Below are 15,421 nucleotides of genomic sequence, written 5' to 3' on the forward strand. Positions count from 1 at the left end.
ATATAGTAGAAAACCCCTTTCCATGAATGGCCGCCATGGTTGGCTGGAAAATAGGAGCTGATACACTATGTGCAGATGGCAATCTACAAACAGCTAACAATCCCTTAGGTGTAGTAATGGTTAATAATCTCTTCACCTCCGATTTCACACGCAGCTGCAGATATGCATTTGAGAAATCAATTTTTGAAAAATAAATACTTCCCTTTAAATTAGCCAATATTTCTTCAACTCGTGGCAATGGATATTTGACTTCCACAACCCACGGATTTAGCGTGACCCGAAAATCTGCGCATACACGGAGCCGTCCATTGGCTTTCTTCACAGGCACTAGTGGAGTCGCCCATTCGCTGTATTCCACGAGACATACAATGACCTTCTGTACCTATTGATCCAATTCCATTTCTCTCCATTCAAACGGTACTCGTTGCAACGCACAGAACTTCGGTACATAGCCATCCTTCAATTTAATATCCACTTCATAATTCCTAAGACATCCCAACTCTTCATTAAAAATTTCTTGATACTTCTTTATTAATCTCTGAACTCCTTCTTGCACTTTGATCATTCCAAATTCCCCTTCATCTTCTTCTTGAGCGCCAAGTCCCCTCCACCGTTCTGCGTCTCAGCATCTATCACCTCTTGATTTTCTTGATAACGCGATACGTTCCCTTTTCCATCTCTCTTAATATTGATAATCTTTAAAGTCCAACTTCCCCCAGGTAATATTTACTTATTTTTTCCCCAAAACCATTTCCCCATATTTCGCTCTATAATTCTTCCCCCTATCTCACTCTTAGAATTCTTTCCCCCTGTTTCGCCTCTAGAATTCTTTCCCCCTATTAAGCTCCTATAATTCTCCCCCCCCCATTTCGCTTTTATAATTGTTTCTCCTCTTCGCTCCTAGAATTATTTATCCTAATTTCACTCCAATCATTATTCCCCCTTAGTTCACAATTCAACATGGTCTCAACTCCCGGCAACACATTCTCACTCTCAGACGTCATAACTGCATATTCATCACTAGTTATTGGTATACAACTCCACCACGAAAATACTCCAAAAATCTATACCATGAACCAATTCTAGTGATTCAGTCCCACCCCTACACAGCTTCTATATTTTGCTTGATAATCCATAAATCCAATACCCAAACCCTCTCACCCGATGATGCTCCACTTATCACCCTATCCATAGACGCCGTTCTATCAAATTGCCGAATTCTCAATCCCTCATTCTATCATTCCCCCCGGCCTATTACTCTGATGCCTATTGTATCCAATTACCGAGATCGCCTCTCCCATATCAAACAACATAGGAACCATTCTCCCATTTAAATTTCTTACCCCCTCCTGTATATTTACACACCCCCCTTATTTATTTTACCCTGAGAAACTTCTATTGTCATTCTTAACCGCCTCGACCCGTATTTTACATCATCATATAGTCACAAATTCCTACGGTCCCTTGCCACATGTCACCCTTTTCGGCTCCTTAAATATTCCATACATAGCTTCCCAGATTCTTTTATATTAGACACCCGAGCCTCTTCCATATTCTCTCTCTCAATAGTCCTTACATTTAAAACATTCTGATACATCCCTTTCTGTGAAAAACTAACCCCCTTTGTTGTTGTAACTGCTCGTAATACATTCCTCCTTATTATACCCAATCTACAACAACCTATGTCTTACTTCTATTCTCCTTCCCCGCGAGTTCTCTCTTGGCTCTCTATACAATCTCCATGCTTGATTATTATCAAAATTCTGCCTAACAGAATTATAAACTTATTTGCTTATATCACAATCTGTCCATCCCTTAATTAACTCCTGAACCGGTAACCATATTATCTTACTCATCACATCTTCCTCCACATTATGTCTCTTAATGGCCAAAATCTGCCCCTTTAATTTTACGCTGTCCTTCTCATTCTCTTGCCCCAAATTGAACTACATATCCATATTACTAAGATTACTAAAGCTCCAAAAATATTATATTGTATTTCCCAATATTTTATAAATTTCAATGTTTTCATGTTTGCTTATAAAAAATTAACTATCATTTTTAAAATGAATATTTTAACTGTGTAAGATTAGATATGTTATTATCAATATAGTAAATAATCCAACAATACACATATACATCCGTTTTCCACGGTGTAAAAAAAAATTCGGTAGTACTAGTGTGCAACAGGATTTACTGTAAAATATACAAAAATTCGAGCAGTACTTCCATGCAACAGGTCTTATTGTAAAAATACAAAAATCGAGCAGCACTTCCATGTAACAGGTCTTATTGTAAAATATAACAAAAACGAAAAGGTGTCTTACAAATAAAAGGACTCTCGTTAGGCTTTAATATAAATCCGCTTCTTTGCGTTAATATGAATCTGCCCTCTTTGCGTTAATATAAATTCGTTATTTACAAAAAAATCGTAGATCTGTCCTAGCCACCACTATTTTAAAACTAATCTAAAATAATACAAATTTATTTTACTGGCGATAATATCAAAACTATTAAAAATATACATTTAAAACTAAACAACCTATATATTTTTTAAATAATCTACAAAAATAAATAAACACATAACTTCATTAATCGATAAAAATATAACAACAAATATAAAAAAAAATATTATTAAAACCTTCAATTACCACATGGCCAATAATGAAATAAATAAGATTTTTTTCTTCTTTTTTTCTTTCCAGTTATTATTAGTTTATTTATTTCTGTTATATAACAATAACGATAGTAAGAAAAACGGTTTTAAGTTATAATTATTTTATTCTAAAACTAAAAAATGATACTAAAAATAAATATAAAATAATATATATGTATTATAAAAAAAACAATTTAAACGAAATATATATTTTAAGGCTATACAATTTAAGTTAAATAAAAATATCAATCAATCAACATTCCCCTTCTTCTGAAAAGCCTTCCCATAATCCATCTGAGCTATCATAGAAAATATGTCGAAATGGTTGTTCATTTTGATTGTTCAAGTCGTTCATAAGTCATTGTAGTCGTTAGCTTGATTCTATCACGTTGGTTTATTAATATCGTTTTGAGTACGCTGGCTCGTCCAGTGTCGACCTGCACAGTAGTAGTTTAATTTCAAAGTAGTCATAAAAGCACTGTCATCACTTTTGTCTGTATTTTCAGCCAGGTTGTTGACATTAAAATTATTCTCATTATTATATTTGACAGTGTCAACTTTATTTTCCCCAATTTTTTCAATGTTCATATTACAATTATTGCTATCGTAGAAGTATTGATTATCATACTGGATTTGTTTTCTTTGATTAAAATCCTTCCACCTATTACGATCGTCATATTCGATTTGTTTTCTTTGGTTAAAATCCTTCCGATTACGATCGTCATATTCGATTTGTTTTCTTTGGTTATCATTTTTATGCCGCCTGTTGTTTCCTTCATAACTTGAATTGTTGTTGTAAGATCGGTAATTATTATGATTTTGATCGTCACATTGAATCTGCCTCCTCTGATTATAACTAAACCAGGCGTTCTTCCTACCATAGTTGTGTTATAAGATTGATTATTATTATTATGAAAGTTTCTGTTGCTGTTGTTATACCGATAATTGTAATTTTGATGGTTACTATTATTATACTGATCATTTCTATAGTTGTTATTATAATTGTTATTGTTTCTAACGTTAATATAATTCATATTCCTATTGTCGTTAACATTACTAAAATTGTTATCACCATGATTTCTATTCCTACTGTCAAAATTTTGTCTCGAATAAAAATTAGGTCTATTATAGTTACTATTAATCTCATTCCTATTTTTGGGTATCTAAATTCTTATCATTATTTCTATTATTGTCATTATTTTTATTAAATTGTTTATCCCTACTAAAAACATAATTAACATTGTCACTTTCTGATTTAATGTTAATACTATCTAATTTTCTTCCTATTTCAATCATTTCATCTAATGTGTAGTTAATATTTTTATTTAATTTATTTTTTATATCATTTACACTAGATGTTCTCAATTTTTCTTTTATGCGATCATCATTAATAAAATTACATTGTCTATTTAATTTAGACAATCTAAAAAACCAATCCAAATAAGATTCATTAATACCTTGTGAAGCTAGGTTAAACTTCCCTGTCAATATCCAAACATCTTGACTGGGTAATAAAAATTTTAATTTTTTAATAATAATTTTATAATCTTTGATATCTTCCTTAGTACTTAATGACTTAATTTTATCGTATAGGTGATCAGATAAATTGCTCATCAATGTTTCAATTTTTACTGAGTCGGATAAAATTGTTTGAGAGAAATAATCGTCAAGTCTTTATAAGTATATGTCCGTTAAGGGTCCCTCCAACTTTGGGAACTTAACTTCCCTGTTGGAGGATATGCTAATTTTATCATCCATAATGCAGATTTTTATTTTAAAAACTTATTTAAATTAGCAAAGATACATATTGTCACTATTATGTATTCAATTTTTTTTTCAAATTCCAAATTTTTATTTTAAAACTTTATTTACATTAGCTAAAGAAATTTTTTTTTTTACCTCGTATGTTTTTTATGTCGAATAATTTTTATAATTTATTACTTAATTCCAAAAAAAAATTTTTTATTTTTTTATATTTATCGGGATATGCACAATATATATGAGATTTTTTTATATATCATTGTGAGTTATTATTCCGGGGCACCATGTTATATAACAATAACGATGGTAAGAAAAACGGTTTTAAGTTATAATTATTTTATTCTAAAACTAAAAAATGATACTAAAAATAAATATAAAATAAGGTATATATATGTCGTATTGGGATATGGAATCTCGTGGGATTCGGAATCCCAACGTGGGGATTCGAGATCTTGAATCCCCACGTTTTTTTGGAATCTTTTTTTTAAATTAAAAAAAATATTTAAATATTCCGAATCCCCATCCCCATGGGGATTCGGAATATTTTTTTTAAAAATTATAATTTTTATTAAATATTTTAGCTTTGTATAAAAATTTTAATATTTAGAGAATTTCTTAAGAATTTAATAAAATCTTTCTTTTCTTTCTTTCTTATTACTTTAAGTGATCTTTCTTTTCTTTCTTTCATTACTTTCCTAAAATTTTTTATTTTAATATTTGGAGAATTTCTTATGAATTTAATAATCATCTGTCTGTATACATTTTAATACAATATTTCAATTTAATGAATAAAATTGACTCGTTTATTACTATATTTCGATATTTTTATTTTGTATAAATTTCAATAATATATTTCAATTTATTTCGACAAAGGTTAAAAAAATCACTTAAACTTTAAAGATGGGGTATATTTTACCCCTAATAAATACAAAATTTAAGATTTTATGCTAATTTTCCTAAAATTGCTTAGATTTTAAGACTATATTTCAATTTAATGAATAAAATTGAATTGATCCATTAATACTATATTTATTTAAAATAACATAAAAAAAACATTAAAAAAAAATAATATACCCGACTTAAGCAATAACTCATATTTTAATTTTTCTTTCTTTCTTATTACTTTCCTAAAATTTTTGAAAAAAATATTCACAAAAACAACAAAAAAAAATTGAAAAAACGAAAAAAAACAACTTTTTTTTAAATCTAGCTATTTTTTTATATAATAAAATTAAACTTAAACTCTGACTTAAGCAATAACCCATATTTTAATTTTTCTTTCTTTCTTATTACTTTCCTAAAATTTTTGAAAAAAAATATTCACAAAAACAACAAAAAAAAATTGGAAAAACGAAAAAAAACAACTTTTTTTTAAATCTAGCTATTTTTTTTTATATAATAAAAATAAACTTAAACTCTATTCATTTTTCCCTTTAACCACCTTTTATCTTTAATAATTTATTTTATCATATAAATGTAATTTCATCAAAACTCATTTTTTTTAAAAAAAATCCCCGAGCACAGATTCGTGGTTCAGACCCATATATTTTAAGTAATTTCTTATTGAACTTATTATAGATATAATATTGAATAGGCAACAAGCCAAGCGATACCTCGCGATGGAGATGCTATTATTGGGGGGGGGGGGGGTGTCAGGACTAATTTTATGTATCAAATACGCCTAATTCTACTATAAATATATTTTTATTTATTAAGAAATTTTTTTAATTTAATCTTAATTTTCTTTCTCCTGTTTTTATAAGTCAAACCCTTATTCGAAATATATTTTTTTCTATTAAATTTGTTTTTATTTCTAAAATAAAATAATATACTTTTTTTGTCAATTTTTGCCGTCTAGTTTTTATTTTCTTTATTTGTTATATAATAAACTAATTAATATAAATTTTCAAAAAGGATAAAAATCATAAATATTTTCGCATGAATATATATTTTAAAAAAAATCGGAATTAAAAAATAAATTATTACAACAATTATTTAATGATACATGACATTTAGTTGAACATTTAAGATTGTTCTTGTAACATTCGCATCTTTTGTTCATGCAACCCATTTTGCAATTACATAACGACGTTTTCCCATAGTTTGTAACACTCCGGGAGGCTCCTATATATTGTTAGCAGTTTAAATAAATAATTAATATATTTTATATAGATGAATTAATTTGAGGAGTATGTTACTATAATAAAAAAAGCTTAAATTATCTATGATTGATATACCTTTGTCGGGAACTTCAAAATCATTTAATTTTATCGTTTTATACAGACTAGAGGCAATAAACGGTGTTGAAATTCTTCCAGCACACGTACCTACCCATATTTTATTTTTTTCAATTTTTAATATTTTCCCTACTAAATTTTTAGGACAGATATTAGTTCTATCTGTCCTATGGATAGGTAATAATACGTGATCACCTAAGATTAGGTTATTTTCTCCAATTATTTGAAAGTAAATTATGTTTTGACGCCCTCGATCATTTAAATATGAAATAAAAGAAGGGGCCCTTTTTAAAATATTAGAAATACTATTCCCAATATTATTGGTAGCACAACTATTTTTCCATATAATTTTGTTGCCAACATTTTTTGAATAAGGACTACTAGTAATATTATGGACAATTTGAAAACACGAATCTTTGTTTGAAACCTTTGCTATTTTAGTAGCAATGTATTCAGCGTTCACATAATTTTGCTCATCGGCAAACAATAAAAAAAGTGACGGCTTATCTGTGAAATAAATAAAAAAAATTATTTAATATCCCCTCTTTCCCTAATCGTTAAATAAAAATATAATTTTCCTTGGTTCCACGTCATTACAGAGAAACCATTACATAGAATGTATTTTACAGAGTAACCTTTATAGAGAAAACAAAAATAGAGAATTTATTTATAGAGAATGTATTTTACAGAGAAACTTTTACAGAGAAATCAATTATAGAGAACGTCGTTAGAGAATTTTTTTATAGAGAATGATTTTACAGAGAATGTTTTTACAGAGAAGGATTTTATAGAGAATTTTTTATAAAAAATTTTATTTAAAGAATATGATTAATAAAAAATTGTTAATCTATTAATGTGTGAATTGTGGCCAGTCAATACAGGACCAGACAATACTCATCTGTCTATTATTATTCATCGCCTTTATATATCTATTAAATAAAACTTAAGCTCTAATTTTTTGTGTGAATAATGCTAAATGCCTATGGATAATATATATGTCGTATGGGGTTTCGGAATTCGTGGGGATTCGGAATCTCTCAATTTTAAATCATTTACTAAGGGCGATTTTTGGATTTTAAACATCTGATTTCACAGGAATTAGAAATCGGTCCAATAGATAAAATGTTAAAGGGTGGTGGCTAGTCTTCAAACATGGTCATTTATGGCACATTTCCCCTAATGGTAGAACAAAATTTTGACATGATTTGTGAGGAATTCGCGAAATTTATTTTTAAAGATAAGAATAGTTTTGTTAAAAGTTACTTTGGCAATGTAACTGTAACTAGTTAAGTTAGCTTCTAATAATTGAAAAACTTTGTATAAAGATAAACAATTTTCTGTGCCGATTGTAATAATTTTCTTACAATAAAAAATACCCAATTATTCTCTTATATAAGGTAATTATAATATTTAATATTATAATAAAAACTGTAATTTTTTTTCCCCTATGTATGCAGAGCCTAAATAATGATTTCACAAATTTACACAAAAATGTTATATATTATATAGATTTACTTTTTATAAAATAATCATATTCTTTAAATAAAATTTTTTATAAAAAATTCTCTATATAATCATTCTCTGTAAAAACATTCTCTGTGAAATCATTCTCTATAAAATTATTCTCTATAAAAAAATTCTCTATAAACGACATTCTCTATAATTGTTTTCTCTGTAAAAGTTTCTCTATAATTGTTATCTCAAGGGATTCGAACCAAACCCGAACCATATAGTTTTAGGTATCTAATCATATATTATTTTTTATATTATCTATAAAAAACCAGGAGCTATAGCCAATTTTGTAAAAATCGGTTCGACTAACCCCAGTCCTACTTTGGATTTTTGTGAATAAATTAAAAGGAAATGTATTAGAATACAATATTTTTAACATCTAATAATTATATGATAAATGTCATTTTTATATCTTACCTATTATTTTATCTTCTTCAACTTGAGGCAAAGGAGCATGAAAAGGCTCAATAATGGTTAAATCTAAATCCGACTCTTCTGATTCACAAGTAAATAAACATTTGCTATCTAAAATTTGGACAAATAATTAATGGAAATGTTGTTATTTTATATCTTACCCATGACGTTATACTCTTTGATTGGACGAGTTGCACTAACATGTTCAATATATGCTAAATCTAAACAATATTATTTAAGAAATATAAACTTTGGTAAATTTACCGCTGCTATTACTATTTGAATCTTCTTCTTTAATATATGTATTTAGATTTTTATATTGTCTAACATCTAACATTTCATGTAGAATAAATTTAATGAAATTATAATTATAGCTTACCTAATTCTGTAGGCTCGGTAAGGAGCAGAGAATTGCCAGGAATGTGATCAATAATGGTTAAATCTAATTAATTTTATTAACAAATATTTGAGTAATTTTTACCATTGCTATCGATCGAGTCCTCCACATCAATCGTATGAGTATATTTCTCTTTTATAGCATCTAAAATTTAGACAAATAATTAGTGGAAACATAATATTTATATCACCAATTTCAATTATCGAAGAAGTACTATCGGATTCGGAAGATGTATGGTCTGGCAACTGATAAGGTGTATCAATCATCCACATATCTTATATTTTTAAAAATTATTCAATTTATGCATTAAAATTTATCTTTAATACCATTATTTGATGTCGAGGGTTCGTTAGAATCGAAAAAAACTAAATTTTTAAAAAAAATTAAAAATAAATAACATTATTTTTTACTATTGGCCGCCCTTGTGTTGGAGAATCCTTCATCTTTAGAATATGAAAGAGATAATCAATGTAAAAAACAATACCATTATCAGAACATGATGTTAAATCCATTTCATTTGTACTAGAGATTATTTCTTGGTTATGATCACGAGCGTAAAATACCTCGTAAGGTGTGCTTTTAATGATTCTACTATAATTGTTATTTATTTTAGAAACAATTTTGGGAAGCTGGTGGGCCCAGTCAGTTTTTTTAGTTTCCAGCATATACGCAGATATGCGCGTTTCCAAGGTAGAATTTGCTCTTTCGATGAGCCCGTTTGTCTCAGGGTGCCTAGGCCTGGAATGAATAATCATTATGGATGGAAACTCCGTATTTATCATCTCTGTAAATAAGTTCTCTAAGAATAAGAATTAATTAGATATTTATAAATAATAAATTACTCTTAAATTCCCTACCATTGTCACTCTGCACAATTTTTGGAGGCCCAAATTGATAAAATAAGTTTCTTAAAATATCAACAATTCCTTCCGCTTTTTTTGACGGCAGAGCACTAGCGCATGTAAACTTGCTCAAATGATCTTTAAGGTGGAATATATATTTATAGATACCATCTGGTGTAGATGACATATCAATTAAATCTATTTCCACCCGCCCCCAGACGGAATGGCTTACTAAAGGTTTTCCAACTGGCGCCTTTGGAAGATTTTTTTTTATAGAGCAGATTGGACAATTTTGGATATATTTTATAACGATCTTTTGAGGAATTGAAGCATATACGGATTCTATATTTTTAATTGTTGTGTTGACACCGGGATGATTATTGTCATTATGGTGGACTTTTAATATGGATTGAATATTGGATATGATAATAATGGGTTTTTTTTTTTTTACAAAATAAAGACTCATTTTCTAAATAAAAATAAGAAAAAACTTTAAATTTTAATTTTGCCGGTATATTTAGAATAGATTTATATTTTGGAGTTTTTAATATCGTTTTAAAAATATTATAATCATTATCAGTTTTAGGTAAAAAAATATTAGGCATTGAAAAAAATTTTATCAATTATTGCTCTTCCAACTACTTATCAACATTCGCGGAAAGCACAATTTTCGAGCAATAAAAAAAAATAAAAAACAATATTTTATTTATTTTTGAGCATATCTCATCTTCCGGTTTTTATATTTTCTGGATTTTCTTATTCCCTGAGCCTCTACTAATGCCCGGTCATAGTTATCGAAATTGACTATTCTTTCCTACGATGATTTTCTCCAACAATTTCTTATATAAGGTCGTAGATAATGTTCTCTCCATTCACGGAAAATATCGTCCCTTTTCAATTCTCCCAAAAAAAAGACATCTTGTCCAATTAAAATGTCGATTTCTAAAATATAATAATCTACACTCTTCAAAGATGATATAATATTATGCCGACATATTCTAAATAATCAATTATCGCTCTTCCAACTACATATCAACATTCGCTTAAAGCACTATTGAGGGAGGCTTGTCCTATCAAAACTTTCTTTTTCAAATAGTAGAAGCGCTTAACTTCTTTTGTGTAACGAATAGTTCTAAGACAACCTTAAGATTTCCCTATTTTGCGGCCGTAGAAAAATTTCCTTAAGTTTGAATTCGTTTTACATCTCCACACCCTAAAGATTTCCCCGACAAAGTTTAATTTTTTTTTTGCATTTCTTGGTTTACCAGTATTTTCGATTATTTTTTTTTTATTTGCCAATGCATCTAATTTATTATTATTTTAAATTTACCAACCCTCCTAATTTCGATTGTTCATAATCTTTCTTTTTTCTTTCAATTTTTGATTTTTTCTTTCCCCCTTTTTTCTTGTTTATACCCCCCCCCCTTTTTTTTTTTGTTTGTAATAATACTTTTTATACTTTATGTACCTAGTCTTATTTTATAAATATTATTGTTTATTTATTATTATTTTTTTTTTCAAATTTACCAACCCCTCTAATCTCGATAATACTTCTGAAAGGATAGATCAGGTTTTCCTCTCATCCAAATTTTGATTTTTTTTTTCCCCATTTCATCTTTTTTTTTTTTCTTCCAATCAAAATTATATCCGTTAATATATATATTTTTTTTTGTGTTTTCTCCCTTTCAAAGCCATCTCATGGTTAACTCTTGTTGTCAAGTATGCTTAAAAATAGTTTCGCTTAATTTAAATGGCGTGTTTAGGAAACATGGTTCACCCGCGTGCCACAATTCTGGAAAATTTCCCCTCTCTTACGGCCCAGATCCTTTAATTAACGCTCCTCACTCGTATGACCCCATTCCACCATGTTCCTCAAGCTCTGTTGATTTATTCCTTAATTCGCATAAGCCCCCTGTTCTTTCTAGGATCCCTATAGCCGCCCGAGAGTCTATCTCTAGGTTCCTCATGTCACTTATAAATAATTTGAATTCGGATTTCTCCTCACTACCATTATGGTTAGACCTGGTTAGTTTTTGTTTTCGAGTCCTAGTTAAACCCAAAAATAAAATAAATAACTTATCTGCCTTAATTAAGGAAAAAGTTTCCAATTTTGGAAATACAATTATCGATGAATTTTCTCCTTCGTACGCTTTAAACCCCAACTCCTTCCGTCACAAATTGATCTCTGAAAAATTAGATCTTGGAGATATTAGCGGTGCGGCCCGAATATTGTCTTCCGATGACTCTATTTCACCTATCAACGTTACCATATTTAAACAACTACTTGAAAAACATCCACGAGCGTCCCCTTTTAACATCCACCCGCATGCCTCCTCCCCTATTCCCTTTACCTGTGACGAAGTACTTAAGTGCTTAAAGTCCTTTAAAAAAGGGACGACAGGGGGGTTGGACGGCTTCAGACCTGGTTTCTTTGTGGAGTTAATTCAATGCCCTGATAGTGGCTTCATTGACCCTTTGTTGAAAGCATTAACCGAACTGTGCAATAATATCCTCGTACGCGAAGTTCCCCTTTGCATTCGTCCTATTATTTTTGGCGCCCGTCTTGTCTCCCTGACCAAACCGGATGGCGGCGTTAGACCCATAGCCATAGGGTCATTCTTTCGTCGCTTAGTCGCCAAGGCTATCGTAAATAGGATTCGGCCTAAGGCTAGTTCCTTCTTATTTCCTTCACAGTTAGGATTTGGAGTGAGAGGTGGGTGTGAAGTGGCCTCACATGTTGCGCGTATTTTTATAAATACTGAGGCCGATAAGGTTTTCTGCAAGTTAGACTTCAGAAATGCCTTCAACACCATCCATAGGAGGGCATTCTTACCATCTTTTTTACACCATTTCCCAAAATATGGGAATTTCCTTAATTCCTGTTATGGATTCCCTTCGTTACTCAAATTCGGGGAATTTTCCATATCCTCCGAAGAGGGGATACAGCAAGGTGATCCTCTAGGCCCTCTGCTCTTTACTATAGGGATTCATGATTTGATCAAAAATTTAAAGACTAATTTCCAATTAGACCTTAATTTATGGTATCTCGACGATGGCTCTTTTGGCGGTTCTTTATCCAATGTTATGTCGGCCATAGAGTACGTTGAAATGGAAGCTTCGAAAATTGGTCTTTCCCTAAATAGGAAAAAGTGTGAAATTTCCTCCCTCAACAATAAGGATTTTATTCCTCCCTTAGATTTTACAATCATTCCGCACGAGGAACTCTGTCTTTTGGGTTCCCCTATTGGTTTTTCAACCTCCTTTTGTCAAAAAACTTTTGACGATTTGATCCATTCCCTTTCCAATTCACTCAAGAATCTTCCTCATCTCCCCAAGCATCAGTTCTTCTTTCTCACCAAAAAATGTCTTTTTCTACCTAAATTCTTACATTTATTTAAATCTTCCCCCGTTTTCCAGTACAATACTCTCCTTAAGGTCTTCGAATTAAAATTTAAACATTTTATCGAATCCCTTTTAGGCTTAAATTTTTCCGATTTCAATTGGTCCCTCGCCTCTATGCCCGCTTACCAGGGTGGACTGGGATTGTTACCCCCCTTCCTTATGGCAATTGCGTGTTTTCTTTCATCTCGAATATCCTTCGCCGATTCCATTTCCTCGCTTATCGAGTTGGACGATCCCCTTCTATCTTCAGCTAAACAAGAGTGGCTTACTCTAATCACCCAAGGCTCCGAGCAGCCAATTTCCTGCCATCTAAAGAGCTTCCTGGTCCCTATGCTCCAATGCTCGTTTGAAAAACTTTGTATGTATCCTGAGCTAACTAACCTTCAACTGCTCAGAAACGCAAAAAAAAACTCTAACGGCCATGAATGGCTAGACGCGATTCCGAGTGGTAAAAAGGAAACGTTACTCACAGACGATGAGTTTCAAACTGCCATTGGCCATAGGCTTGGTTGCCTTATCCCTTCTGTGGACACCTGTGCCGCCTGTCACAAACAGGTTGATCCTTTCTCTAGACATTGTTTCTCGTGCCTCAAAGTCAGTGGCCGTTTCCTGAGGCACGACAACCTTAATAGGTTAATCGGCAAAGCCTTGATTTCGGCCGGTTTCCCCAATAGCTTGGAGCCATTGGGTCTCCTAAATGCTGACGGTAAGCGCCCTGACGGCATGTCTTTAACGTCTTGAAACTAAAATTATATAAAATTATTTTATTTTTAGAAAAATAAAAATAAATTTGAAAATGTAAAAAATAAAAGAAAATAAAATATCTCGAAATATATAAAATAAAAGTTATTTAATTATAAATCAATCAAATTTTTCAAAATTTTGGAAATTTTTCTTTAGTATTAACTTGTTAAGGCCAAAATTTATATTTATACAATTTCATGAAAATAATAAATCAAAAAAAAAGCATAAAATATATAATTTTTTAGCTAACTATGAATATGTATTTTTTTTTATAAAAAAGTATATTTATGATATGTACCTTATCTAAGTTCATTTTTTTCAATAGAGCAATTTAGCTCCGTGAAGTTGGCCGAACGATTGGAAGCACTAACGATGAATCATATGTCATTTTTTAGTGCTTCGTTAGTGCTTCAATCCGTATAGTAGCCGAATTTAAGGAAAAAAAGTTATAAGCAAAAATAAAAATTTGTGCCAACTTCACGCTTAAAAGTCGATTGGAAGCACTAACGATGAAACTTATATCATTCTTTAGTGCTTCGTTAGTAGAGGTTAGTGCTTTAATCAGTTTTGTAGCCGAATTTAAGAATAAAAAGTTATTAGCAAAAAAAATAAAAATAAACAAATAATGGCGACGTGCCAAAACAAAAACTATAGGAGTACTAAACATCCGGTTTTCGCCATTATTTAGTGCTTAATTAGTGTATTTAAATTCCGTAATTAATTTACTTAACCGCCTTATAAAAAAAAGTTATTAGCTAAATAAAAATTATGACGTCACGATTTAAGCGTGAAGTTGGCCGAACTTTTGGAAGCACTAACGATGAAACTTATTTCATTCTTTAGTGCTTCGTTAGTAGAGGTTAGTGCTTCAATCAATTCCTTAGCCGAATTTAAGAATAAAAAGTTATTCACGAAAAAAACAAAAATAAACAAATAATGGCGACGTGCCAAAACAAAAACTATAGGAGTACTAAACATCCGGTTTTCGCCATTATTTAGTGCTTAATTAGTGTATTCAGATTCCATTATTAATTTTGTTAACGGTCATATGAAAAAATTATAAAATGCTAAAGAAATTTTTAGAGGTCAAATTTCGGCTAGAAAATTATGAAAGCACTAACGATGAAACTTGTATCATTTTTTAGTGCTTCGTTAGTAGTGATTAGTGCTTTAATCGGTTTTGTAGTCGAATTTAAGAATAAAAAGTTATTAGCAAAAAAAATAAAAATAAACAAATAATGGCGACGTGCCAAAACAAAAACTATAGGAGTACTAAACATCCGGTTTTGGCCATTATTTAATGCTTAATTAGTGTATTTAAATTCCATTATTAATTTACTTAACCGCCTTATAAAAAAAAAGTTATTAGCTAAATAAAAATTATGACGTCACGATTTAAGCGTGAAGTTGGCCGAACTTTTGGAAGCACTAACGATGAAACTTATTTCATTCTTTA

General features: G+C 30.2%; 2 protein-coding genes across 2 annotated transcripts; one reads left to right on the top strand and one right to left on the bottom strand.

Annotated features, from left to right (window-relative positions):
* Window positions 1-3,040: 3,040 nt before the first annotated feature.
* On the bottom strand, window positions 3,041-3,690 carry LOC135930224 (GATA zinc finger domain-containing protein 4-like). The gene is made up of 2 exons (XM_065467007.1): window positions 3,596-3,690; window positions 3,041-3,530 (listed from the first exon to the last, which is right to left on the bottom strand). Exons 1-2 carry the CDS (start codon window positions 3,688-3,690, stop codon window positions 3,041-3,043), a joined length of 585 nt encoding a protein of 194 aa, XP_065323079.1.
* Window positions 3,691-11,517: 7,827 nt separating this feature from the next.
* LOC135930225 (uncharacterized) lies at window positions 11,518-13,962 on the top strand. The gene has a single exon (XM_065467008.1). It carries the CDS (start codon window positions 11,518-11,520, stop codon window positions 13,960-13,962), a length of 2,445 nt encoding a protein of 814 aa, XP_065323080.1.
* The last annotated feature ends 1,459 nt before the right edge of the window (window positions 13,963-15,421 follow it).

Source organism: Gordionus sp. m RMFG-2023, chromosome 5, assembly GCF_954871325.1.
Source record: "Gordionus sp. m RMFG-2023 chromosome 5, tfGorSpeb1-WG-v2, whole genome shotgun sequence".
NCBI lineage: Eukaryota > Metazoa > Nematomorpha > Gordioida > Chordodea > Parachordodidae > Gordionus > Gordionus sp. m RMFG-2023.

What these genes read in the sequence shown, in the direction of transcription:
- LOC135930224 (XM_065467007.1), bottom strand. Translation starts at nt 3,690, where the DNA reads ATGAATTATATTAACGTTAGAAACAATAACAATTATAATAACAACTAT. An exon ending in CATCAAAATTACAATTATCG is followed by an intron (nt 3,531 to 3,595) that starts GTATAACAACAG and finishes CAACTATGGTAG; the next exon opens with GAAGAACGCCTGGTTTAGTT.
- LOC135930225 (XM_065467008.1), top strand. Translation starts at nt 11,518, where the DNA reads ATGGTTAACTCTTGTTGTCAAGTATGCTTAAAAATAGTTTCGCTTAAT.